The 27,639-nt window shown below is 49.6% G+C and overlaps 1 protein-coding gene across 9 annotated transcripts; it reads right to left on the bottom strand.

The window, feature by feature from the left end:
* Window positions 1-6,505: 6,505 nt before the first annotated feature.
* Window positions 6,506-27,300, bottom strand: cxxc4 (CXXC finger 4). Of its 9 annotated transcripts, XM_023799181.2 has the most exons (4): window positions 26,101-26,253; window positions 25,862-25,899; window positions 23,123-24,073; window positions 6,506-6,618 (listed from the first exon to the last, which is right to left on the bottom strand). In XM_023799181.2, the coding sequence occupies exons 3-4, from the start codon at window positions 23,957-23,959 to the stop codon at window positions 6,574-6,576; spliced, it is 882 nt and encodes a 293-aa protein (XP_023654949.1). In that variant the 5' UTR covers window positions 23,960-24,073; window positions 25,862-25,899; window positions 26,101-26,253; the 3' UTR covers window positions 6,506-6,573. The 9 variants fall into 9 exon arrangements, with proteins under 9 accessions (XP_023654949.1, XP_023654950.1, XP_023654952.1 ...); XM_023799182.2 differs by lacking the exons at window positions 25,862-25,899; window positions 26,101-26,253 and adding an exon at window positions 27,240-27,300; XM_023799184.2 differs by lacking the exons at window positions 25,862-25,899; window positions 26,101-26,253 and adding an exon at window positions 27,124-27,221.
* Between the last annotated feature and the right edge of the window lie 339 nt (window positions 27,301-27,639).

Below are 27,639 nucleotides of genomic sequence, written 5' to 3' on the forward strand. Positions count from 1 at the left end.
TTATCCAAACTCTCCGTGAGCAGCGCCGGTGGGAGCAGTGCATTCTGGGAGCTGGTCACAGTGCAGATCACCTGTCGACTTCGCCTGCTTAGGAATATTCCGGAGCCTGATTCAGGCCTCTGCAAGGCATTTATGAGTCTGTGTACTTGCCGACACATGTAAAGGGCAGGGGAGCCATCACGCTATTTAGGTGTTTGTCACGCCACCCGTGAAGCTCGTCGCCTTTATTCTACATCCTTCCGCCACCTGGTTATCCATTCGCGGGACAGCGTGTGTCTTACCCCTTCGGATTTCCTGGGAGATCAAATAGCCCCTGTGTCTCGGACCGGGCTGATCAGGCTGGTCAGGTTACCTGCCAGCGATCTCTATCTGTCCATGTCCAGGGTGAGTCTGAGCTCGGTGTGGCGATGCCTGCCATGATCCCAGACGAGAACGCACAGGAACACTCCGGAAACTGCTCCGATAAAGAAGAAGATAAAGTCTGCCTGCACCTCCCACATCTGAAACATTAAACTCTGTATTACACATTTTATATTAAACTGTAGATTATTGCTGTATATGCTATACATATCTCACATTATCGGAAACAGGACACTTATAGTAATCGCGCATAATTTCAAAGAAAATACACTAAAAAAAAACACAAACCATTTTAATATAAAAAATTAGCCCCCAAAAATTGACTCACCTTTGGGAAAAGCATGAAATGGAAGATAACAGTAATAAATAAATAAGAAAAATGATTCCAGATATCTGAGTTAATTATTTTCCTCTCCCTGCCTTGGAGACTGCAGAGGATGCGCTCGTGTCCCGGACTTCCACCGTCCCCCTGGATGTGTCCGTCCCGTGGAGGGTATGTAGGTCAGGCTGCGCGGCTGCGCGGCTGCGGTGCACCCGGGCCGGTGCAGACGGCCGGATCATTTACATACAGCGGATGATGGAGCGATTGTGAGGCCGGGGGTCATTAATTACGCCGGCGTATGAGATGCAGCCCTCCCCAGTATTATCCTTGGGGATGGCTGGCTATTTAAAGTATTTCATTTGGACTTACTCAGGCTTGTCTCTGCGGAGAGTCCGCTCTGAGCGATGGGGGCCGGCTTGACGGGGGGCCGCACTGTCTCTTAGTGTCCCCCTCAATCACCCGAACTGCTGCCTCACTCGCTCTTGAATATGAGTCACACATCTGCATGCCCCCCTCCCCCCCCCTACCAACGTGGCCGGTGGGTGTGCGGGGATTAACCACCAGGTATGTGTTTAAAGGTGACGTGTCTTGCTTCCCAGGTGACACAGTTTCCTGAACCATGTGGGGAAACAATGTCATGACCGCTTCCACGTTTCCGAGTCGAGGCGGACCCTTGGCTGGTATTCCGCATTTTTGTAAAAATCCCTTAAAACATAACGTAATGTTTTTATTTAATGCTCTCCAGTAACGCCAGATAATTACACTGAAAACCGAATGCCCAATGTTTGTACCCGCTACATTTGTACGCCAAATTGATTAACAGATCAATTCATTTGAATGTGGAATTATATAATTTAGTCCAAGATTGTAATACGGGGCGGCGATTTCCCAACTTGTCCCCATGCCAGAGCCTCCATTAGCCTCCTGCACCTCTGGACCGTTCTTTGTTCCTCAGCAACCAATAAATTTGATTAACGATGGCTACTTAGATGATTGAAAATGGTGACAGACGGCCCCTTTCAAATCTGTCGCATTCCAGTCAAACTTGTCCCGAAGTGCGAATATTTCCCTCTAAGTCTGGGGACGGGAAAACGGAGCTAGCTGGCGTCGTGCTAACACGTTAAAGTTAGCCCGCAGGGGCACACGTTGATGCGGACGTGACTTTGGCCTCGGTAAACCTTCCTGGAATAAGTGACCTCGTTAACGGAACGGAAGCCCGTGAGGTCACACGGGTCGGGCTGAGGTGTGTGCTTGTCGAGTCTCGTCCCCCGTGCACAATCGAAAGTCCGGCGGCGAAGCCGCGTGCTCTCGCTGCAGGAAAATGCTAATGGATGCCTCTGCGAGGCATTTTTCCGGATCAATCTGAAGGTCACCCACACTCCCCCCTCCCGGGGCAGCAGGGGCCTAAATGGATAAATCTCTCCGTCAGCTACAGGAGGGCGGACGCTGTCACCAGGCACACACACACACACACACACATACACACACACACAGTATTACGTGTGTTGGACGCCATGGCGACAGTTCGGGGGAACTAATCAATCTCACCTGCCTGCCGCCGGGAGAGACAGCCGGAAGCCGGCGAGCTTGGAGGAAAAGCAGGGTTGACATGTGACGTGGGGGGGCTGCATGTGACACGTAAGGACACGTGGCAGCATGAGAGATGCCTATGCATGCATACAGGCAGGTCTCGACTTATGTAAAACCAACTTATGTAAATCTGTACTCACGCGAAAAACATCATATTTGAATAGTTTGCAGGGGTGCTAACACTAAGTAAATGCACAGCTTATTCCATTAATTTTAGTACGTACACTAGTGGCCAAAATTGTGGAAACACCTAGGATTTCTGGCGTTACGCTTTAAAAATAACTACACCAATATTGGCGGCAATGTTTATAAACAGTCAAAGAATGTTACAATTATCATACATTGGATGATTAAATAAGTAACTGGTGTAACAGCTGAATGAAGTTCTACAATCTCAAAAAATTGTTCGCACAATTTTGGCCACTAGTGTATTAATAATAATATATTGATATCACGTGTTTTTTGCTATAAGGTGTCTTGTACAGTATGGGGGTTAATCTTGAGTTAACGCAAGGGTTTGTGGCCCGGTTTACTTACATCAGTCAAGAGCTGCCTGTACTTCCAAATGTTCAGCTGGATGCTACGTTGCGCACTCAACAAAGGTAGCTAAATAAAATAAAGCTCTAGATTTGCGGTTCACAGGCGAGTTAAGACCTGCTATGCCTCCCCTTGTTTTACGCAGATCGGTCATCGCATTTAACTCTTCGCGTGAGTGTTTTTAACATGGTGGCCCCCAGTGTATTGGAATCATGTTCACGCTAATGTCACCTTGGTCCCCCGATGGCTTGTGAAAGCCCAGGAGATTGCAGTGGAATCTTAATGGGGGAGGGGGGGGGGGGGTTTCACTACAGATCACAAGTATTTTCCCGCTAAACGGGGCTGCTCCTTTTCCCTAAGTTTCCCTGCCCCTGGGCCTCAGCCCCCTCCACCCCCCCCCCCCAAAGCGCCGTGTGAGCCGGCCGGGCCCCCGACCCGCTCTCCACCTGCTCTTAAATGCGCTGCGGCTGCTCGCGGGCTGTCAAATTGCATCAGCGCGGTGCTGATTACTTCCACCTTGTCTCCCTCATCGGGAAATGGCTTTGACGCTCCAGCGTGGCCCCCGCTTTCCCCACATCGATACGGCCGCTATGGAAGACGCCGGATGAATAATGAAAGGAAGGCAGTGTGTGTTTCTGTGGCACCCCCCAGCCCCAACCCCAATGCCAGCGGTGGGACTCAGGCTGGTTTTCTGTTATGTGATCTAGGACAGGGGGCTTGGGGGGGGGGAGGTAAGGCTTGGGGGGGGGTCCTGAGGTCCGAATCCATAACCGCCCAGCCAAGGAACTAATGTCAGGGTCCTTATCTCATTATAAAACAGGACCAGTAAAAACATCCGGGCAAGTGATGACCCCCCCTCGCCATGCATGTGTACACCATAAAAGCTGGCTGGGGGGGGTTTACAATATTCCTGTTTGGGAGGAGGAGGTGATCAGCCTGGTTGAATCCAGATTCAATCCTCGCCGCGACCCCCATCTGTTTCGCAGCCCAAATATCTCATGGGAGGGCGGTCCTTCAGGAGTCTTCTTTCCTCCCCCCCCCCCCACATGGGAGAAATAAAGTGGCCTAACAGCCCCCCCCCCCCATAAAAAAAGAGGGCCGCACCACGGGGCCACAGCTCGCACCCGACACCGCAGGATTATTAAGGGCGCTCGTGGCGGGCGGGCGATTACGAGCGGAATCTCTGCAGGCGATAACCTTATCGCCAGAGACAGGGGCGGCCAAACAAAGGGGTCCAGCTGCACCGCGCCGCGCAAGACGGCAAAATGTCAAGGTGAATTACGTGGAAGTTCCATCGAGTAGCTATTTCAGCGCGTCATCGGCCTTTTCTCTAGCACCGTCCTCTACGGTTATAGCGCAGACGGCATTTCTGTCGACAAACAATAGGTATATCTGGGTGAAAAATGCAGCACGATTAAAAGTAATCAATACCGACATGCTAAAAACATTTCAGGGGGCATCTCTGCTCCTGCCTTCCTCTGCCATATATTTCTCCAGGGCGGCTCTCTGGATTTCTGGACCCTGCAGCTTTAAATTTCTGCTCAGGAATGTGCAGAAGAGCGGCGAGGGGGGGGGGGGGCTTTTCTGATGTTATTTAATCTCACCGTCCAGCGAGCTCCTGATGCACGTTATCACCTCCTGATCACCGGCGGGGGGGATTTGGCCTTATCCGGCCCCACCACTCACGCGGGCCCGCGCCTGTGCGCCCATCTGACAGAAAGCCGAGTCCTGCTAACCCCCCCCCCCATATCCCCCCCCCCCCCCACCCCAACAGCACCACCACCCGCCTCCCCTCACGCCGCCCCCACAAAGTCGATTTCATCCCGCTGCGCTCCGCCACGACCCATCAAACGCGCGTCCGTGACCGCGGCGCCCCCCCCTCCCCCACCCAAAGGCCTAAAAAAAAATTATATATAAAAATATAAAAACCACTGGGCTGCAGAAGCCAATCAGAGGAATGCCGGGGTCTTCGCCCAGCCCGCCGCGGCGTGACAAACCACCTGAGATTTCCGTGGCTTCTGAAGCGGTCTCGCCTCAGGCTCCGGCACTGGGCACGGGTGCCGTTTCACAGCGGATTTACCCATTTGGCTGAGGCGTCTCTCTGCCACGCCCTGCCGCCCTCATTTCCTCAGTGGGCGCCTCCGTCCGAAGTGACGTGCTGTGCCCCGCTTACCGTTTTCCCGATTTTAATGTTGTTTTTTTCGTCGTTGTTAGCCGGTCATATTTTTTAACCCAAGCAGGACTCCATTTCCCATGGGGCAATGTGGCGGCACCAAAAACACAGCCAATGCGAAACCGCTGGTGATCATAATCGATGTTTAATTGTACATGTGGGAATAAAAATTTCCATTATTCATTGACATCAAATTATTTTTCATATTTTTTTTTTTTTGTAACTTTTCTTAACACAGAAAATCATCACAACAACAATATACAAATCCTTTGTAATCTTTAAAACGAAAACACGTTTACACATGCAACAATCGGGGTTAAGACAATGAGTAACTTCTTGAATAATTTGTTTGGAATGTGTAGCTCTGCTCCACAGTAACACACTATTGTAGGTTGCATTAAAAACTGCAGCGAGGAGATACATAAAATCCCTTTTCTCGGGATGATTTGTCTGATAATTATACCGTACTGCACTGATACAGAATGCTAAATTTGAATACTTCAGCGTAAAACTAGAATTCCTTTACTGGTATTCCTACCTACGTTTTAGACATTTTTTTATTAATTTTTATTTTTTTTCCTTGTTTGACCTTGTCGCGTTTTTAAAAAAAAAAAAGAAAAGATGGATGAAAAGGTCCACACTGGCTTCACCAAATGGTCACCGTGTGACCGTTTCATCCCAGGTCTCTCAGCGAGACGCTGTCATGCCGTGCTTTGCCTTTTCCGATACACACCACGGACTGGCTTTACTGGTCCACGGTGGGATGCGGGCAGCACCCTTAAAACGCTTTCCGGCCCTAGAGCATCGTGTTGGGGAGGGTAGGGGGGCGGAGGGGAGGGGGGGGGGGGCTAGGGAGGAAAGGAGGAGGAGGAGAAAGGAAAAAGAGGGGAAAAAAAACCTGCAACTCATCACACAAGACAATGTGCCCTGTTCTGCAACGAGTCAACAAACCGGAGGAAGAACGGAATCATTACGGTGTTCGTCAAGCAGAGAACGTGCCCTTAACCAGGCCAGAAATTAAAGGCCTTTTCTTTGCAGTATGTCTAAAGCAATGGTCACACACATATCTGGTATGCAAATAAGAGATCAAACTGAAAAACAGGTGTATATATATTTATGTGTGTGTGTATATATATATATTTATATGTAAAAGCCTGTGTCATCTCAAATGTTATTGCTCCAGATCTAAAAAGTGTTTTTGTGTTGAAACGAGATATTAATCCTTGTGGCCTCTTTAGTTTATTTGCTCTGATTGTCTTTTGAGTCCTTTACAGACGAATGACTGCCGCGTGTACAGTCACGACACCGAACCACGTTCATAGACACCGAAAATATACATTATGATACCGTCAAAAAGTACGTTATTACACAGGAAAGGAAATTACAGAGTTAAAGCAACACCATAATGTTTTCGTCTTTTTTCCCTTCTTCTTCGTCTTCTTCTTCTTCATGGTCCTCCTCTTTTTTTCTCCAGCGGTGCAGGTTTTCGGGTCTGGGAGCCCCACAAGTGCTCTCTGTGGCCAGCCGGGGCGGGGGGGTTGGGGAGGAGCGGGGGTGGGGATGTGCCAGAACCCCCAGCTGGGAAAAGGCTCTAAAAGAACCATCGGAACGCCTCTCCGCTGTTCACTGGCGTCCTCTTCAAGAGAGAGAAAAAAAAAGGTTATCAATCTTTGTGCTCTGTAAATGCAAAAACCCAAGATTAGCATAGCATCGTAGAGTAGGCGTGCTTCCATCCACGTGTGGCTATGTACCGGTGCTCCTGTGTCACTCCCCCTGGACACCCAATGGCTGATGGCAGTGTCAGCCTTGATTGGACACTTTTAAGACAAGCTGTTGAGCGATTGGCTGGTTTTCTTGATGGCTATTCATCTGAGCCCCGGGATTGGTGTGAGTATAAGACCCGCCTCCCACTCTTATTTAAGCTCAGGTTTTCCATCCAATCAAATATCTTTTTTGTTGTTGTTGTTTTTGTTGTTCTTTAATAAAAGCCAACACGGCCCATTCTTATAACGAAATGATATTCAAAAGATAAACCAAACTAATAATTACGAGAACTCAAACCCTCAATATTTTGGCACAACCTCCCAAGGAGCCTTAACAAGACGTTTAATTACAGCGCTTTCAGCTGCAGCGGGGGGTGTCACGTCACTTTCGTCTGAAGGCACGCCAGGTCTGAAATGACAGTTACCCCCCCCCCCCCCTTTAAAAAAAAAAAACAATTTGGCAGTTGGAGCAGTCAACAGTCAAGTCCTTCACGATCACCGCAACCAATTAGTGGATTTTTGATTATTTGTATTTTGACAGGAAAACAGTACTGGCTCAAGGACGACATTTTGTCTGAAAAGGAGACATTTCAGCTATTTTATACACAGAGTTAAAAAATATAGGAGGTAAAACTGCCCCCCCACCCCCTTATGCACATACGTGAAATACTGAGGAAATCCGAACTGTCAAAACATTTAATCACTCCTGCAGCTGTCAGGAATCGAACGACTCGGTCCAATTTAACCAAGTTATACTTAATACCGGCTTTCTTGTGAAAATATTTACTTTAAGACAGAATTATAAATAGCTGTGCGTAAACACAGAGTGCTCCCTTCCCGGATGTTTCTCATTACCGTTTCCTCATTAAAACTGCCACGTTTCCCCGTCCGAAGAGGGACAGCTTCCGAGCCGAGAGGGCCCTGTCTTGCCTTTCATTTGTCCAACAAACGCCAGGTCTTGCTAGCGGAGTCGGCTAGCCTTTGGCCGGCAGATAAAACAGCTTTCCATCGACGAACCGAAAAAGATCCTGACCGGTTACCTTTGTTTTTCCATCACAATCGGCACGGGATGTCAGTCTTAAGCTAGTAGCACAATTTTAAAAATATTATATTATTAGCCTGTCGATATTAAATAAAACCAATGGCAAGCTCACTATAAATGACTGCTTGCTATGATATCAAAATAGCGCCAGGCTAATGACAACGCAAAGTTTTTAAATAGGCCAATGGAAATCTTTACGAATCTTGAGAATTTTAATTTACTAAACACGCACAGAGCATTTTGTGTATTGTGTACGATTTAGGGCTATAGATTATGAACATGAAACAGGTTCCCTTTTGGACTGATGTTGCTAGGCTGTACTGGAAATTTCCACGCCCTCGAATATCTATTTTATTTTTATTGTATTTTCTGCGAATCGCTATTCTGCAGAGGAAAGACAACACGGTGTTCACCGATCGTGAATCACGAGTCGTAGGCCCTGGCAGTTCCCAGGATACGGCACTGATTGTCGTTAACGACGGTGATGGTGACAGATCAACGCGGCCTGTCTGGTCTGGAACTGCAAGTCGAAGAACCACAAATGACCTTCTGAAAGATCTGCACCAAATTCATTCATCCTTCGGGGAAAGGAGAAATCCTTTCAGCAATGTGAATATCTCCCCTCGTCCCCAAAGTCCCCTAATTAATCAGCTGCTGTGACTTTTGTCTTTGACGGCAGTGACACTTTTACCAAAGTATTGCGCGTATGAGCCCCGGTCAATGTCACGCGTCCTCCACACACCAAGGTCATGATGTCGCAATACAACTTCAGGTACAACCACAGAAGCGTTTGACTTTCAGGAACAAAACATATGACATTTGTACGGTTCTCCCCTGGAAATTCTGGACCTTTTTGCTGGATTTTGACCAATTCCAGTTTGGTTTGTGTTGGAATTTTACGATGAGTGAACACTTCCCCCAAAGCAGTATTTCTGTCCCCTCATATCAACATCTACCACACGTACATTGACTGTCTACTATCGATGTATCCAGCTCTTTAAACTTCCATGTTTACAAAGACAGCTAACGCCATTTTCCAGTTCCCGGTAAACTGTTACTGTTGCCATGTTCAGACGTGATGGACTGTCTAGATGAGGACAAGATGCTTGCTGGGAATTCTGCGAAACCGCTAACCGCCGCTGGCCGTCGACCTCCAGGAAACAACAGTTTAGTAAAAATTACAAACACAGCTTGTGTGTTTAGCGCAAATACCTGGCTGAGTAAATACGGGCGACACGGCTTGGAAAACGGAATTTCCCTTCACGTATAAACACCCCTTTCTGGTCGGCTGGGGCGACGCGCTGAATTTGGGCTTTACGAAACTCCGGTAATGAGTCTGCCAGCCGGCCGGCTTCATCTCTTCATTGCGCTGCCCCTTAATTCCGAACCACAGACCTCCGGTAACACCACAGCCAAACAGACCAATTAGCTGAAGCGTGAAAGCCACCCAGTACACCAAACGTAAATCCACGGTAAAGCAGGGTACTCCCACTAACTGACTTAATAAATGCCCTCATCTTTTGTCCCTGTCTGATGGGCTGTTTGTCTTCTTCGTTTTCACAGTAGTCTGCTTTTTTTAATTATATATTTCCCTTTTAAAAATATCCTTTCATGCATATTTTGAAGGCTCGTCCATTCGCTTACCTCTGTCAGTGCTTCAGATTTAAAATTAGCCTACAGAATTAGAATGAGATCCCTTTACGAGTAAAGTCAGGTTCAGGGGAAACTCTTGAAAGGTGCAGGTTTCTTTGTGTGGGGACAATGAAATGAAGGATGGGATCCGGGCGTCCTGCAAACTGCTGGGCCTGAGCACAGATTTCCACCAGTCCGGCTGTAATTAAGTCGAGGAACAGCTCGCCGGACCCTTCAGGAGGACGCACGTCACGGTCTCCGGCGAGAGCTGTTTCAGCAGGCAGACAGAGACCGAGGAGATGTGGTCCATGGAGCCATAACACAGGGCAAGGAGACCCAGGTCTCAGCTAAACCCTCAGCAAACGTTTTGCTAATTACAGGGACGCTCCTGGAGGAAGCGCTCGAATCTCCCTGAATCCCTGAAGGCAGAGGTGAAATTCTGATTGTGCCCCCCCCCCTGCATGTGAGGGTAACAGAGGGGCCAGACCCCTCCCCAGGGTGGGGGCAGTTAGCTGCTGCTGACTCATAATCAAACACTAATCCACAGACTCCGTTTCTTTCCTCGTGCTGTTCTACTCTCCCCCCCGCCCCCCGCCACCCCCACTCCTCCCCAAATCCCCACCCTCCCCCACCTCGCCCACAGGCAGGCCAGAGATAAACCACTCAAGACCAGGGGGACGATAATGGACGACACTGCAGCGCACGGAATTCAATCAGCGCGGCGGGGCTGTCAATGCGGATGAGCGAGGACGGGAGAGCGGGCAGGCTGACACACATTAAACGGGCCGGGCGGAGCTTGGCGGGGGGGCGGGGGGGGGACAAAAACAAAACCAGAAAAAAAAGCATCTCTGCTGCTCTCTTTCCCAATGAAATCCTGTAGGTCTGCGAGCCCAGTGAGGAGAGTAAAATACCCTTTTGAACCACAGGCGATTGCAAATGTCCTCTGGTGTGAAAAGTGCCCCCCCCCACCACCCCCCCTAATCCATTTCCCCCCCCCGTCTATCAGCGGACGCGCTGCACCCCGTAATCTACGCCGACACTTTCTGACAAATGCAAATCTACACCACCACCCCCCCCAGGCTAGAGATGCACAGCCCAGGCATGCGTGTGAGGTGGTACACATTCTCACACGCCTGTGCATGGTGTGCGTGTGTGTGTGCGCGTGTGTGTGTGCGCGCATATTTTTATATTTATAAATGCAGGCAAAAGGCTGGGCGGTGCACGGTGTGCGTGTGTTGGGGGGGGGGTTGGTGTGGAGACCGTGGCTCATTGTCACTGGGCAGACCTTCCCTTCCTTGGCGTGGGGGGGGTGCAGAGGGGGGGTTGGATAGCAGCAGTGGCGGGATCGCGGTGATGCGCTCCGGAATGCTCATTATAAATCCGCGGCCCATACGTTACGCTGACATGCCCATTATTTATTAACGTGCGGACGGGGAGCCGGGCCACCTCCACAGCGCCAATCCTTCTGGAGGCAGTTCTGACAGCTTCCTAAATAAATAAATAACCTCCCTTCCCCCCCCCCCCAGCCCACTTCCGCGCATGGGCTGGAGAGCTGCCATAATTGCAAACGCATTCCGCGCACCAGCTCGACACTCGGGGGGGGGGGGGGGCACGAGTGGCGGTGAGGTCAGATCCTGCTGCTTATTGGCTTTTAGAGCGAACGCCCCCCCCACCCCACCCCCACAAGACAGGGATTGTAGCCCTGGATGCACGTTTAGCTGCAGAGCCCATTAAATGCAAAATTATAATATCGGCGGTGACAAAATTCGGCATTGGCGTCGGCCGTAGGAAAAAAAAAAAAAAAGGCAAGTGGAGATCACCTGCCTGCTGATTCCCGTGGGCCCCCCATCACCCGCCCCCCCATCACCCGGGGAACGCGGCTGCGACCCGCTCCGCCGGGCCCGAAGTTTGCCGTGAGCGCAGTCGGCCTTAGCGGATACGTTATGTATCTCCTGCCACTTTATTCCGCAGGAATATTGGGGCATTGCGGAGACGCGTCCTGGAAGGCGTGACAATCAATCACCAGCCCTGGCGGGCAGGCGGGGGTGGGGTGGGGGGGGAATCTCATCTCGCAGCCTGTAGGCAGTAATCCAGCCGCAGACGCGTCGTAGCTTTGGAAAAGGCCCTCAAGGCCGCACCGCTACCGGTCTCCGTCCCTCTCTGCTGCTAGAGGTGCTTCGTGAGGCGTTCCTATCAGAGCAGTCCCTTTTTCGTCCGTCCAATCACGGGAGAGCATGGAGGCTACTGTCAGCTGACTGGTCAGGTGACCTCCCCCACTAACCAATAAATGAAGATTGGCAGCTGCTTGATTAAACCCAACAACAAAACTACCCATCAGCTGATCTTCGACATCACCTTTTGTCTTGCGTCTGCAGACAGGAAGTGAGATCCGCCTGCTCTTGGTATCCCTGACGCTGCGCATGATGTCATGATTTAAGAGCAACTTAAGCAGGCGACTTGACTGATAATACCCCCCCCCCCCCCCCCCCAGCCCAGGGTGGAATGGCATCCAAATGACCTTCGCTATTGACAGCGATGCCTATCCGCAGATCTCTCCTGCTGCTGAATATCCACCGTGACTCGCGGCCGAGCGTTAATTCACCGGCATGGGCTCTGTGAGATGGTATCGGGGCGGGCATGGCGAAGCACTGGTGCGTCACCCCCCAATGCAGACGGCGGCCCCACGACCCAGAACAACAGGCGCATGGGGGACGAAAACATACCCCACCCCCGCAGGTCCGATTTACCTCCAGTAATCTGGACCATCTGGGGCCAGACGCTGTGAAAGTCAACAGTGTGAAAACATTTCCCCCCCCCTCCGGACAATTAAATCCCCCTAAATGCATTGGTTCCAGAACATTCTTACTGATACGCAGTTCAAAAAAACACAGGGAATTACAGGATTTGGAAAAGGACACCAAAGAGCTCCCCGGTAAGCTTCAGACCGGAATCCGACGCTGCGGACATTATAATGTATAATGGTGACCGCCGGTTGTGGTTCGAATCCGGTGAGCTGAGAGAGAGAGAAGGGATCATGAACCCAGGAAACAGCTGTTTTTCACCAGCGGACGGCGCCCAATAAGGCACTGGAAGGCCGAGACCCACACCAATGCTGTGTGAATTCAGAGCAGACGTGAGAATGTGTCGAATGGCTAAGCTTGGGTACATGTGCCTTCTGGGCTTGAACCCGGGACCGGGCGGGCTAGCTTTCATTCGGAAGCACTGATCGGTTCACTTCCACTCCAGCTTGGCTCGCTTGAGTTGCCCCTCTTTGCTGGGGACACAATGGTAATGGCATCTCTGAATGAAGCTGATCGATATCTTAAGGAACGAACCTTGTAAATCAGTTCTTACTTCTTCTTCCAATTGGGTTAATCCAGCCACTGGCAAAGTAATCTCGCCTGTTTTTCCTGGGATTTTATCCATTATATGGTAACCATCACGGTAATCAAATTTCCACATCTGACAGCATAAAATCCACAGTTATTTCCCCAATTCCCTTGTGCCATAAAATACCTTGTTTATTATTAAAAAAGGATTTCAGACATGGTTCTCCTCCAAATCGTGCTTCGATTAATACTCCTGTTACTTATTAATCAGCCGGTGAGAGGATATGGACACCGGCCGAAGCATCTCACGGAGAAATGGGAAAGAACAGAAAAACGCCGGACGACACAATGTCGGTGCCCCACTCTGACTGACAGATGTCCCCGTCACGTCACACCCTGCGGTGCCCACCAGGGCGGCGACAGCAGGCACCGCAGGCTTCTGCGGCTTTGAATTGAGCCACACAGGTAACGAGACAGCAGGCTTTCCGTCGACCCAACGCCGACCCGGGCGTCAGCCTGGGACACAGGCCTGGGGGTGTGAATACAAACATGGGGACCCGTTCCATGTTCTGCATGTGGCATGGGGGGCGGGGAAATCAGGGATGTACCATCTCTAACTGCTCTCTGTCAGAAGCATTTCAAACAAATAAGTAGAAGAAAAAAGAAATCTCATTTACGCCTTCGTTCAGTTTCAATTGCAGGATATTTGGACATTCCGTTAAGAAAGTGCAGCCATTCAACACCGAGGATGTAAAATTCTCAAAAGACGCGGCCGCTCATGTAACATCTACCATCGCAGTGGCGGCACAGTTTCCCCTCTCAGGACCGGATATGCTAATATCCGCGTAGCCCGTCCGTCATGAGCGTCCTGGGAGCACGGCTTTGCGGACGCCAAGGCCGCCTGAGAATCCGGCCTTCCGCGACGAGCGCCGTAATTAGGCTGGGGTGCAGTAATCTGTCCCTGAGCGGGTCGTCATGCATGCCTAATGGCTTAGGGGAGTTAGCCCAGCCTCGACCTGAAACACTTCACCCCCTTCTCTTATTTCCATTTAACAGCTGGACTCGAGGCTCAAATAAAACTCAGCTCACCGTTTAAAAAAAAAAAAAAAAAACAAAAAAAAACGATGGTCCCGCCCATGTCTTTAAAGGGAATTAGCGTGACGGGCTTCCCGGTGCGGATCCCGACAGGAGAACCGGGAGCTCCGGGTGGCAGCATGGCCCCGGAACTGGGATGGGACCTGGCGCCATGGTGACGCGTCAAGCTGAGCGCACCGGGCCCCCCCACAGAGAGCCTTGGCAGAACACGCGTCAAGGGCTGCCACCCCTCCCCTGCCCCCGCCCCCCCAGCGCGCTAAAAAACAAGCCCTGTGTGAAAGGCTCAACCCGTGTCGGGGGGGGAATGGGGGGGGTGGGCTTGGGGAGGGAGGGCGGGAAGGAAAAGAAAAAAAAAAAACAGACGAGCGGATGGTCGGGTCATGGGGACCGCAAGAAGAAACAGCTTGAGAGAGACAGCAGGAGGACGCGCCGAGTGGAGGGGGGCCACGCAGAGACTGCGTGGGTGTGCTGGAGGGGGCCGAAGTGGGGGGGGGGGGCACACGTTTGCCAGCTCTCTGAAATGTTAAATCGCGACGCGTAGCGGGAACAGCTCTGCCGGTTCCCGGGCACGTGAATTGGGAACGCTCCAGTGGTCCCATTCCGAGCCTCCAAATTAAGCTCCTGCCGATTCGCCTTCTAATTTAATTAGAACAACCCCCCCCCCCCCCATTTTTGATCCGTGCATCCCACAGATATTCCGTGGTATTCCACGCCTAGCTGGAGTATGACTCTCCCGACGTACCTAAAATAGCGCAATTAACGTGCTATTTATCCGAAATCTCATTTTTAAATCTAAACTTCAAATTGCTCATTAGGGGGAGGCCAAAATTCAATCAGCTTGGAACGAGTCGGCGACGTTCCGGTTCTGTTTGTTATTCCCACGCATTGCCAGGAGGCCATTTTTTTTCCCCCCGTTAAAGACAAAAGGCACCGGGTGAGAGGATCGGGGGGGAGGGAAGGGGGATAGCGTGAGGCATGAGGTATGGCTGAAACCAGCGACTTAACGCGTTGTTTAATATGTATCGAGCATTTCCATATCTGAGAGGCGGATACGCTGCTCCCTCAGGCGTTACGGCGGTTCACTCAGCTGTTGAGGATTTTTAAGTCGCGGGAAAAAATAATAATAATAAAAAAAAAAAAATTGGCAGTATATGCGTCTTCCTGAAGAAAGGTCCCAGCTCGAAGGAAGACACAAAGACAGGCGGGATCTCCCAACGCCATACCCATGCGTGCATGCAGACGTGCTACATGCATTTTTCAGAGCCTCAGGGTCCGCAGCTACATTGTGGTTAGATCGGCGGGATGCCGCAGAAGCGGCCGGGTCCGGATAGAACGGCAGAGGCGCCATTAGGAGACCGCACATTACGGTACTGTTTCAAGCGAGAGCCGGCGTGCAGGTCGCCAGAGATGCGTAAACAGCCAAGAGCTACTCTCTGCAAATATAATTACATATATGAGTCGCCAGTTTTAGTATAATTGACCCCCCCCCCCCCCCACTTCAGCTGAACCGGCAAAGGTTTCCAGTCGTTTAGCTGGAACGACCTCAATTAATTGACGTTATTGTTTTTTGCAGCTTTTTTGGGAGTGTTGTGGTTTGGTATATAGGCACAGCTGGGCAAAACATGTCAGAAAGAGTCGCTGGGACGTGTCACATGACTTGCTCCCGTAAATTAATCACTTGACTAAAGCCGAGTCAGCTGGACATGCAGTACATGTAGGATGCACACAGTCCCAGCTGGACTTAAATGTCCCTAAATTCTGAGACACCTATACCTGGATTTAAAGCTGCCCTCGCATCCTGAAGTTAATGGAAGTACTTAGCCTAAAACTGATAATCCCTCTTATTAATTTCCACGTTATTAAATATAAACATGCAGTACTTGGCTGGATTCTCAGCAGTGGTGTAAGCTGGTTGGTGGACGTCAGTGTCAGGAGTGTTTGGCTCCTTCAGACTACAGGACACCATGTTTCGGTTGCATATTGTTGCATAAGGGAATCACAATTTGGGGCTAAACTGCTCAGCGGTGACACTGGTGCATAGAAACCGTCTTATTAGAACCGCATGAATGTGAATAGGCTGATTTCCTCACATCTACTCCGTTAGCTTCCGCTGCAGCACTGGAATGAAAATCGGCGCCTTCCCCCAATCTCTTCCGAGCTTAAAGTCGCAGCAAGGCTCTTATTTCCTTAATTTGTTTAATTGCCCTTGATTAGCAGATCTCGTCATCTCCGGGTCAGCGGTCTGGCCATAGGACACAGCCTGCATTCTGGTGGATTCCGGAATCCAAAGCTACACCGTCTGAATCCCAGGAATTTCCAGCCGGCAAAGCTCTCAATCCTACTAACCAAATCGTACTGCGCCATGGCATACGTGCTAGCCTGCTGCACTCGGAAGATTACCCGGAAGGCAGAGTTTCGGCAAGTCCGCCATCTCCGAGCTCACGCATGCTTTATACGGGATGCGGGACACAGAACCATCTCCGAACCAGAAATTAAAAGGCATAAAAAAGGCCAAAAAATAATATATATAACACATAGGAGCAGTCATTAAGGTCAGACACGGGCTAACACGCTATTAATTTGGCTCATAACTACACACGTCCCATGACATTTGGTAGTGAGGTACTGCTCCGTGCCGTGGCAGCGCTGTTAGCAGTGCAGTATCTATAAATACCGCCGACCGGACCGGTGGTGTCCTTCCCTCTGTGAACGGGCCGGCTGGCGGCTTGGCCATCCCACTGAAAGGTAATTTTAAGGAGATGTTGCGTCTAATAGGCTGTCGTGAAATGAGATTTCTTAATCTCTCAGCAGAGAACGATACATATAATTACAGCACGTGAGGCCGAGAGCTGGAGATGGACGGAGCGCCGTCGTGCAATCAGCGCGGCCGACCGTTTACAACACCGCCAACGTGACTGGACTGCCTCCTGTTCACACCCGCCTTTAACCAAGTGACTGGTCACAAACATGTTCAGCCCTCCATAAACCAAAAAAAAGGAGGGAAAAAAAGGTTTAGCTAACAAAAATAATAATCTGTGATGCTGCTAACGGCCCTCTTCTTTGCTAATTTCAAGGGTACACAATACAACGAAGAAAACAATCAAAACTTGTCAAAGCAGACTCCGAGAGAAACCCTCAGCGGTATGGTAAACAAGCGACGTTAGCGCACGCTAAATGACACGATGCTAACGCAGATGCCGCATTAGCGCTCGCTAACAGTCAACAACCGAGTGCCACATTACTGTGAAGGCACAGGGAACTAGCAGAAAGTCCCTGGACACATGCGACTTAAAACTGGACATTAAAACTGCATGTCATTATTGTGTGCTTAAAATTTGGAAAAGAAAAAAAAAAAATAAAAAAAATAATAATAATAATAATTAGCCCCAAATGAAATTGAAAAATGTCATCTGCGTTTGCTGGGAATGCGGGTATCCTGCAGAGCAGCACCGTTGAAGACTTGGTCTGTCCGCGCTTTTTCGTTAAACGGGCTCTCTGTAATAAAGAGATACCTTTTAGCTTCCCAGCCAGAGCAGCCATTAATAATTTACCTTCTCCTATTTAAAATTTAACGTGCCACACATTAACGTCCTCCGCACCTGCACTTTCACGCCGCGTGCACCCCCCCCCACCCCACCCCGCCGGCTGCCCATCTCATTTCCTCCGCATTATGGCCGACGGCGCTGCGTTGCTCCCTTGTGCTCGGCAGCCATGCGGGACGTTAAATCAAAACCGGGGCAAGAGGAGGCGAGGCGAGGCGAGGGGGTGGGGGCACGGCTTCCCCCACGCGCCTCCGATTACGGTCGGCCGTTTAATTGGCGTCGGCGGCTATAAATTCTTCAGCGTGGGGCGGAGGGGGGGAAGCAGAGCCGGGCCGGACCGGGCAGGAAACCTATCTGCGCAAATGGGAGCTGACAGGAAATCCACGAGCAGCGGAAAATAAATAAATAAAATGAAATAAAGCGGGCAGGGAGGGGGGCGCTGCCGCGCGTGGCCGCGGGAATGGCGCCGGGAGACGTGTATAATTAAGCGGTCGGTGTGCGGCTTGCCTGGCCAAATCCCATTGTCTTGACAGGGGCTTAAGCTTGCCCTTTAGGTTGAGACGCGGCACGGAGCAGAGGCCCCCATCCTCACAACCAGGCAAATTAATCTGTACTTTTAAAGCTGGAATAAACCCCGGTAACTCGGAGATCCAAACATCTAAAGGCTGCCTGTCCCTCAGGCTTCCTCAGTCCTGCCCGCAACCCCCCCCCCCCGCCCCCACCAGCACCCCCACCGCCGTCACCCCGCCCCTCGGAGATTGGCTGGGAGCACTCAGCCTTATCTCCAGGGAAGCAAAGGTTGGAGGTGGGGGGGGTGTAGTGGGAGGGAGAGGGAGGTGGAAGGAGAGGGCCACCAAATCATCCTTATCTATTCCGAGCACGCCGAAAACAAATTAGACCGAGCCGGTGTCATTCATTTGGCTCTTCGGCTCTCATTAACGAATCGCTCCCACCGTTTCTTCAAGGTCTGGATCTCTACGCCTTTTTTCCACCCCCCCTCCCCCCAAAAAATAGGTTTCCTATGACATTACTGCAATTTTATCACCCCCTCCGTTTGATCTGGCTATTTAAAAAAAAAAAAAAAAAAAGGAAAAAAAGCCCCCCAGCACTGGAAACGGCCCCCCTAGGCTGGCGTGCGCCAGCACGCTGACCTGCGACGTGTTAATTAGGATTCGGTTAATTAGATTTTGCGGAGATACGGTTCTCTTTTTCGGCTGGCAGGTTGGCGTCTCTGCTCTGCTGCGTCACGTGACGGTCACATCGTCACTGACTTCTGGGTCACGGCTTGTCAGGGTGGTGAAATCAGGTCATTTTGATATCACCGGGAATTATTTTCTTATCGTGTGTATTTTCTTTTATCAAACACCTCGAAGGAAGCAACTATCACATCTAAAACTTTTATGCCTTCACCTATTTAAAAGCAAACTTGCTAAAGACTATTACTGCCTTAATTACTGCACCACCCCCAACACCAAAAACGATAAAAACCATTTCCTTTCAAATGCTAGTTTCTCATACCTGGTCAAACCTAATCCATCAATTGGAGAATACACAGTGGAGATTTCTTGGTAATTCACTAACCACTAAGAAATGACAAGACCATTCAAAGGATTTTCTTGAAGACCTGGAAGACTCCACACCACCGAGTATATGTCTCTGTATAGCTTCCTATTTACCATCTGGATATATTTTAGATTCGTCTTACTTCACACATCAGATGTGCATTTCCCCCCCCCCCGCCCCCCCCGATGCAGAATATTCTCCGTAGCGCCTCTGTAGATGGGGAATGTAGCTCCACAAAAGACCCTCCAGCAAAGCCTCAATAATTTATACCAGATTTGAGCTGCGTTTCCCAATTTTAAACTGTCCACCCATTACACCTGTCACCCGGCAAGATAAAAGCCCACGATTCACACCTGCCCCCATCCCCGATAAAGGCTGTTTACCACATTAGTGAACTTTCTACATTAGAAAAGACAGTAATAATCTTCATTAGGAAAGACTGGAACTGTAAACATGCTTTGTCAAAAATATTGTTCAAGACACAAATTCTGGGGCTGCATCATGAAAGAATATGACACCAATATAAAGCATGTACACCATCATAGACAGAATATACCAGCTCATACTCTAGTGTTGCATCAAATATTTAGCACTGGATAAAGAATGTCAGCATACAAGGAATTTACCATGCCAAACCAGGATATACCACCACAAATTCAAGTATGTCACTATTAAAGACCACACCACCATGCAAAGAATGTACAATTGTGTAAGGAATATACCACCACAAATTCATGAGACACATCATTAAAGACCATACCACCATACAAAGAATATACCATCATGTAAAGAATATACCACCACAAATTCTATCGCTGCAATTACAGACCATACCATTGTACAAAGAATATACAACCCCAAGTTCAAATATCACATCATTAAAGGCCATATTACCATACAAAGAATATACCATCACATTTGAAGTATACCACCAAGAATTCCAAGAATTGCATAATTAAAGACCCAACTATTATACAAAGAAGATGCAAACATGTTAGGAATAAACCACCACAAATTCTTGGGTTTTTCTAATTTCATTAAAAAGCGAAGCAGGACAGGATTATGAGTACTGCTATGCAATTTTGGGAATTTCTTTTGTCAAACCTCCATATAACCACGTCGTTATACAAATCATGTGTATCTCTAACCTATATGTTTGAGAACGGGGGGATGGACCCTTCCAGAAGGTACCATCTCTCCACCATGGCCACAGCGAGCCCATTTTAGCACCGTGCGAAGAAAAAAAATGGCCCCTACGTAGCTAAATCTCAGAACGGGCAGCAACTGCCAGATTAGGACATGTTAGGTCAGAGACACCCCCGCCGCCGGACTAATCCATTGTGGTTTGGGCGCGAGAGCGACGGCCGGGGGGCAACAGAGCCGAGTGCGGCAGTAACACGGGGGCAGCTCTCCGGGGCCGCGCATTAGCGCGCCAAATTAAAGGGGGTATTAGATTAAATTGGCTCTCCGATTTCAGGGGTGTGAGTAAAATTCTGATTTGCATTTTCCACCGCTGCTTAGGTTATAATTAGTTTGGGGGTAGGGGGGGGGGATTCCCAAGTGGAAATCCAACTTGCCGGCAGTAGCTTAGCGGTACGCATTGGGTAAAGGGGGAGGCTGGCTGTGCTAACATTTGTAGCGGTGTTTCTGCATGTGTCCCGATGACAGAACGGACAGCTGACGTTTGAGACACTAGGGGGCGCAATAGAGCACACATTAAGACTTCAGACTTTCTTCCTTCCCTACGCCTACATGCATGGACGACAGTGGGTGTCTTCGCTTAATCTGATGATCCCACTATTATACATACATGGAAATGTATCAGTTCTAAAATTACCGGAGCAGCAGCCCTGCATCCGAAAGCCAAACAAGAATCATAATTACAGGACGAAGAAGCTGTAATATAAATTATAGGATGTTGTCAAGACCCTCTCGCTTTAAAGCAAGCTTTCCGGTAATTTTTCGAGAGCCTCGGAGAAATTAGCGCCTTCGCGGAACGCGGCCGGGCGATTTTCGGGGGAGCCAGCGAGCTGCCTTCCGGGACACCTGTTTCAGACACCTGTTAGGACAAGATCTGTGGGGAACATCCGCCCCATGCCCCCTTCAGGCAAAAAAACAACCCTTGCGTGAAAGGACACAGGGCAAGTCAAAGCACGTTGGTGTTAATGCAGGCCTGACTACGGGAGGTTGGCTGGAATTCAGGCATGGGTGGTGCAGGACTTGATGTTGGACCCTTGTATGCTTCCAAAGCCTGCATGTGCGCTAAGGGACGGTAAACTGAATTGTTTTGGCACAGCCTGAACCTTACACTCGTGATTGACCCCCCCCCCCCCCCGAGCCACACAAGGTTTAAAAGGTCTGCAGCCTTAGCATGTGGGCTAACATCATGATGCACATTACCAGCCAAGCGAATAGTCTTGGTGCATGGAGATCTGCAGTATGAAATAGTTTTCCTTGTTGGGAAATGCTGGGAAAATCGGTTCCGCTTTCGTCCTCCCAACAATTGTTTATTAATGCTGAAAAAAGCAGCCGACTTCCAGAGGCCGTTATTCCTCCGTTTAAAAACTGTCCACCAATCAATCATGGTCTTCACCCAAATTTTGCCAAAGACAATATGCTAGTCTTTCGGGTGACTTTGATAAGATCCCTCAATACAGACAATCGATTCAGTGAATTTAGTGTTAGAAGATTAAAAAAATTTCCTGTCTTGCGAATTGTAGCCCAAAACCTTCTTCTCATAGGATTTTAGCATTATCTTGGCTACTGAACTCCTTCACAGAACGCCAAGGAATTATGGGAAACCGGAATCCAAAAAGGTAAGAGGAACCCCACCGTTTAACGTAAGGATTGAAACAGAGCTGAATAGCCACACAAAGTTGCAGCAGTGAGGCTTTGCAAAGCTGGACACGTAAACTGACAGAAGACAGAATTAGCAACACATGTGATGGGCGTCAATATGAAGAACGGAAAAAAAATCTATTTCCATGGGCCGCAAATACTCCTCCTTGCAGAATTCCAGCACAAACCGGGAAACTAGACGTGAACAGGTACATTTCCCCCCCCCTCCCCAAGAAAACAAAGGGCCATGCTCTTTGTTTGAGACGCTCGCGAAACAACGGCCTTTCAAAAAACCGCCAGGAAAACAGGGACGTGGGTGTTTTTGTGAACCTCCGCACAGCGTCCGTGTATAATCAGGAGAGCCAGGGGGTGAGCGTTTATCTGCAAACGCTGAGAATGGTGCACACCCGGCCACACAGTAAACACGCACACGTATGTTACACGGATGCCATCGAAGGACGAGCGCGTTCACGGCAGACAGCTTCTCGTACGTGTGGCTCATCTTCCTTTTTTTAGCAAAAACTTTTACGCCCGACGTATTTGTCCTGGGGGAAAGAAAAGCCCAGTTGTTTGTTTACAAGAGACGTTAACGCTGCCCATTTCAGTAATGCAGACAGGGAACGGGATGAGGAGGTGGGGTGCAGGATTAATAATGTGGGGCCAGTCGTCTGTGCCCCCCCCCCCCAGTCCTCGTTACCCTATATCAGGTTAAAGAAAATCATTTTAAACAACAGGCCCACTGCTATTCAATCCAGATACAATCAACAGCAGGGAGACGGCCTGCTTTTTCTCTAGGACTTGGCGAGGGTGGGTGGGGGGGGGGTGTTCCTTTATTTTTGGGAGAGGGGTGGGCGAGCACCACCTCTGCGTGCATGCGTCGCTCCACATCTCGTGGGGGGGCGGTATTGATTCGCCGCCTGGGGCCGGCTCACTTAATTGGTTAAAATGACCGAATAAGGGAGGGGGGATTTGTAGGGGGTCTTCATGGGGGGGGGGGGGGATTCACCACAAAAAAAAAAAAAAAAACGTTTCCCAGCCTGGCCTGGAGAAGAGCCAACCCCGGGGTTGTTCGGATGCCTTCCAACCCCAGCCTGACTGGCAGCAATTAGGGGAGCCGGAGCCAAGCCCAGCTTGCGCTCCACGCAAACACCCCTAATTACCGCCAATTAGGACAGGCGGGTAGGCAGATTTGAGAAGCCAGGGACGTTCAGGCATGGCTGGGCATGGAAACAATTTCCGAGGGCTTAAACATGACTAAATGAAAAGGTTAATGCTTTGGAGTGCAGAGATAATGATAACGCAGGAGAGGTGGGGGGTGGGGGGGGTCAGGTCTTACCTCCAGAGACGAGCCGGGCTTCTTCTTCAGCTCCTCGCATTTCCGAAACTTGCAGATCTGGTGGCCGGTTTTGCGATTCCGACAGCTGCTGCACACCCCGCAGTTGATCAGCCGCCTGCAGGGGGCGCACACCCCGCACCTTTTCCTCTTCTTCTTGGCCGGGTTGCCGCTGGACGCCGAGGAATTATTCTGCGGGCAGTCTGCCAGATTGGCAATTTGAAACGCACTGTCTGTAACGGCGGCGGAGGCTGCGGGGGAGTGCAGGGCTGTCATGACGATGACCCCGGGAGGTAATGAGATGCCCCCCAAAGCCGGTATTGCGGAAAAAGTTCCGACGCGTTCTGGGAGATTCATTATCTCCGCTTCAGCTGCTCCGCCGCATTTCAGCTTGTTCATGCATTCCCCCGCTAAAGGTCTGCAGTGGTCGGGGGATAAGGTGGAGAGGAAATTATTATTTGCCATTTGCAACGTCTCTGGCGGCACGCCAGGTTTGCCCGGCCTCTGGGACTCATTTCTATGCATGCTGGTCCTATTAGGAGCGACCGCTGCAGACTTCCTCCCCCAGAGCATGGCGTTATCGCAGTTCCAGGGGGACACGCCGATGCGGGCGCTGGGGAAAATGGGCGTCGTTATGCGGGCGATCTTAGCCGTCTGCGGGAAGGCGCCGTTCGTTTTGTAAAAGTTGGCGAAAGAGCGGTACCGTTCCATTTCGGCATTATAATCCAAAAGTTGGCTTAATCCACTGTCCTGAAGATTGTCCTTCTGTAACAGGGACACATCGGCACCCTGTCCATTCTCAATGCAAAGGGTATTGTTTATGTTGGACATGGCTGTCATAGGTGGCGGGGGAGGGGGGCTCGTCAAGAAAGTCTAGGGGTGGGAACGGCCTTTAGAGAAGCGGACGCCTGGTTACAAACAATACGTTACCATCCTGGTTTATCTTCTCCGGTACTAAAATGAGAAAACAGCAAATTACTGATTACAACAGGCAAACGCCCCGTCCCTGATCAATGTCCCCCTACCAAGATGCCCCCATGAAAGCAGACACCACGTTGACCAATCCGCTGACGTTTCATTATTTCCCCCCCTGATTGCTGTTTAATGAAAGCGTATGTCACCCCTGAGCTGATGCTCATCGGGAAACAATTTTATAGCGCCTTTGGCACCTTAACATTTCTAGCAACAGAGCAACAAACATCATCAGCAGCAACTCTATGGCAACATTTAAGTGGTTAACAGATTTTTTTTTTCCCCAGCAGAATTATTTTTAAAGGCCATCTTGGCTGTATGACTGACGCAAGTGTTTTGACATCAGTTGGCAGACAGACCCGACGCCCCGATAACGCACGCTGCCTTCCTCCTCCTCCTCCTGGTAACCGGGCGATTTTAAGATTAAGTTGGTGGACGGGCTGATCGCAGTCATGGTGAACCATGCCGGCCGACCCCTTGCAGCCAAACAAGGCTATCGTCCAAAGCGGCGCCCGGCGCGCCCCCGAGCGCGGCCCCGTCCGACGCAAACGCGTACCTGGTACGCGTTCGCCCGCGGCTCTGTCACATTCGCTCAATGACTCGGCTGCTGAACTCCAGCCGAGCCGTGCCGAGCCGCGGACCCGACAACTGTAGCGTCAGCTGCCTTGTGGGACTCCATTTCCGTTCTCCAGTCCATCTGGATTTTGTTTCCGTAGATAAAAGCCCATTAGACACATCTCTGCTTCCATTACCTTTTTTTTCTGGGCTCTTCTTTTTAATTGCCAAACCCGATACGTTTCGGGAACACTAAAGCATTTTGAATCATTTCAAGGGGGAAAAGAACCAGCATCTGGCTGGAAAATGAATTATAAATATGTACACTGGAACCAGAAAAACAATACTCCGTGACTCACGCCGTCCCCCAGAACAATCCATCATACACCAAAAAAAATAAATCTTACTTTCACTTGAGTAATTTACATCTATTTACTTTAACTTTAAGTCTAACCCGCACTTTGTACACTGCGAAATCCATAACAATATATTATTGATAACTACCATCCTCACTCTGTGGACTATTAAGCATAAGCGGACCTCTTTAGAACATCGGAAACCTCAAAACAGCAACTTAATAAAAAATAAGTACAGCTGATCGGAAGAATACACCACAATTCCCATCGCACCTATTGTTCTCTGAAAACTAGAGAATAAAAAATACATTTATACATGCATCATTTGGAGAAAAAATCTGCACATGCAAACGATACAAAGGTATTACCGCACACAAAATAACAGCTACCATGTGTACTAAATATATACGCTAAGGTAAAAACAAAGTGTCCCACTTTAGGGGTCATTATTACTTAATCAATCTATCCCTGGGGAAAATATCCGAGTTATACGTAATTAAGTCACGGACATCGATTTTCAACCTGTAAACAAAGTTTAAGTGAAACAGAAATACTCAATACTTTAGCGTGGGGCGGAGGAGAAAAGTACTGTTCGTCCGCCGACGAGCCTTTTCGCCGCTGCACCGAGGTGCCATTAATTACTCCCCGTCTGGTCTGCCGGAGACACTCAGATCAAAGGTCAACCACAGAAAATCCGAGGAGGGGGGTCTGGACGGCGCAATTAAAGCGACCAAATTTAATCCGCCTGCGCCCGAAATCACTCTGGCATTAGCGCAAAAAAAGGAAAAAAAAATCGGGCTGTCAGAAAGCATGCAAATGTGATGTTGGGGAGGAAAAATGGAAGAGCATCGTCACCTACCGGGCTCCTGATGAGAAGAGACTCCAGACGCTACCAGTCTGCCAGTATAAAGCGACACATTACTGCACGGTGAGATGGTGCGGAGGGGAGGAGGAAGGGGGGACGAGAAATAACGCAGAATATCTGAAGGTACACGGGACCGGTTCAAAACAAAAGGCGCATCGACTCTTGCCTAAAGAAAAAGTAGGGAAGAAGAAGAAGTAGGACGCGCGGAGAGGGCGAAATGGCTGGCGATCTACCTCGGAGCCGAAGGTGAATTACGGGCAGGATAGGTGCTCGCTCCCTCCCTCGGTCCGGGCTGTATTGTGCGGCTTCGCCGATTCTAAGCTCCGTCCGCGTCTCCTGTCGCTGTGTGTGGCTGATTGGTGCTGAGGTGAGGAAGCTGCGATGCGGACACCTACCGATCATTGGCTGGAAATTACTATAGAAACATGAGGAGCATCTGGGAGGGGGGATGGCTTAGGGCGCTCCGTGGGGGGAAGCGGCTATGGGAAGCTGCGTCTTAACCTTTTATTCTCCCCTTTCCCTCTCCGTGCGCCGTTTTGTGTCGCGCACATGACGAGGCGCTGGGAAAGGGTCGTGTGGGTTTTTAGGGAAACGTCACCTAATAGGGTATTTTTTTGCGGGTTTGTGGTCCCATTAAAAAAAAGGAAAACTTGTCAAATTAATTAGAATCGAGGAGCGCAGTGATTAAGATAAAATGATCCTACCACTGTGGTGTTTTTTTTTCCTCCAGGAGAAAGACAGCCATAATTACAGAGACCTCCGTGCTCGATGACGAGGATTCATCATTATTATGAATTCATCCCATATCTTGTTATTCGTGCAAACTGGCAGCTGGGTCACACGATCACATGAATTTATATTTGCGCACACACACGGGCACGCGCGCGTCGTATATATATACGGCCACTGTCCTTATTTTTTATTTGAAAGTAATTTACATGTGTCAAAAGAAAGAAGAATTTAACGATTTCAATGAGCACTTGGAAATAAATTGTGATATAGAAAGACCCACGCCTCTCCATTCACTTAGATTTAAATATATATAATTGCAATCCACTGATTTTTTTTTACATGTACTTATAAATATAATAGGTACCTCATCTGTTATGAATAAGTGTGTGTGAGTGGGGGGTTATCTTTCTGAAAGTGGGGGTACAGTGCCCCCCTGGTCATCCCTCCATATTTAAAGACCGTACACTTATGCAATGGACCAGCTATTAAATCTTGTGCCTGAAATAGCGCTTATCCAGACCTACCACAGAGCATGATGTTTTCCAAGTTATTCGATTTAAAAAATATTTCCTGTTTTTAATCTTGAAGTCGGCGCAGGACAGCGTGTACCCGAGAAGATGGTGGGGAGAAAAAAACCCACCGTGGCTGATACCTGCCGATGCGCTGCTGGGGCGAAACCGGGGCTCCGGGCGTAATGAGCCGCTGGAGATAATTGTTCATTAGTGCTTGACTGATTTGAACCAATAAAAGCGTTTTGCTTTCCACGGCCAAGTGCCCGGATCGGTTCAGACCAGTCAATCATTAATGAAGCAATTAGTCGCAATGATTTACTGTTTCGCCCCTCGCTAAGTTCACCGCGAGTTCAGAAGTCTTGTCGTCACCGCGTTGCCCGCACTTGCACGGCTGATCCCGCCGGTACGCTTTCAACTCGCATCCCGGCATGTCTGTAATGCGAGCAGCCCAAAGGCAACCAGGCACCGGCAAACCGATTCATGTTATACTTCCCTCCTTCCATTCTTATTGGCTCATTTATTTATTTC

This window comes from Paramormyrops kingsleyae, chromosome 25, assembly GCF_048594095.1.
Source record: "Paramormyrops kingsleyae isolate MSU_618 chromosome 25, PKINGS_0.4, whole genome shotgun sequence".
In the NCBI taxonomy this organism is placed as follows: Eukaryota; Metazoa; Chordata; class Actinopteri; order Osteoglossiformes; family Mormyridae; genus Paramormyrops; species Paramormyrops kingsleyae.

Coding starts and splice junctions, on each gene's coding strand:
- cxxc4 (XM_023799182.2), bottom strand. CDS start 23,959: ATGACAGCCATGTCCAACATAAACAATACCCTTTGCATTGAGAATGGA. Junction 6,619..23,122: donor AGCCCGGCTCGTCTCTGGAG/GTAAGACCTGAC, acceptor TCTCTCTTGAAG/AGGACGCCAGTGAACAGCGG.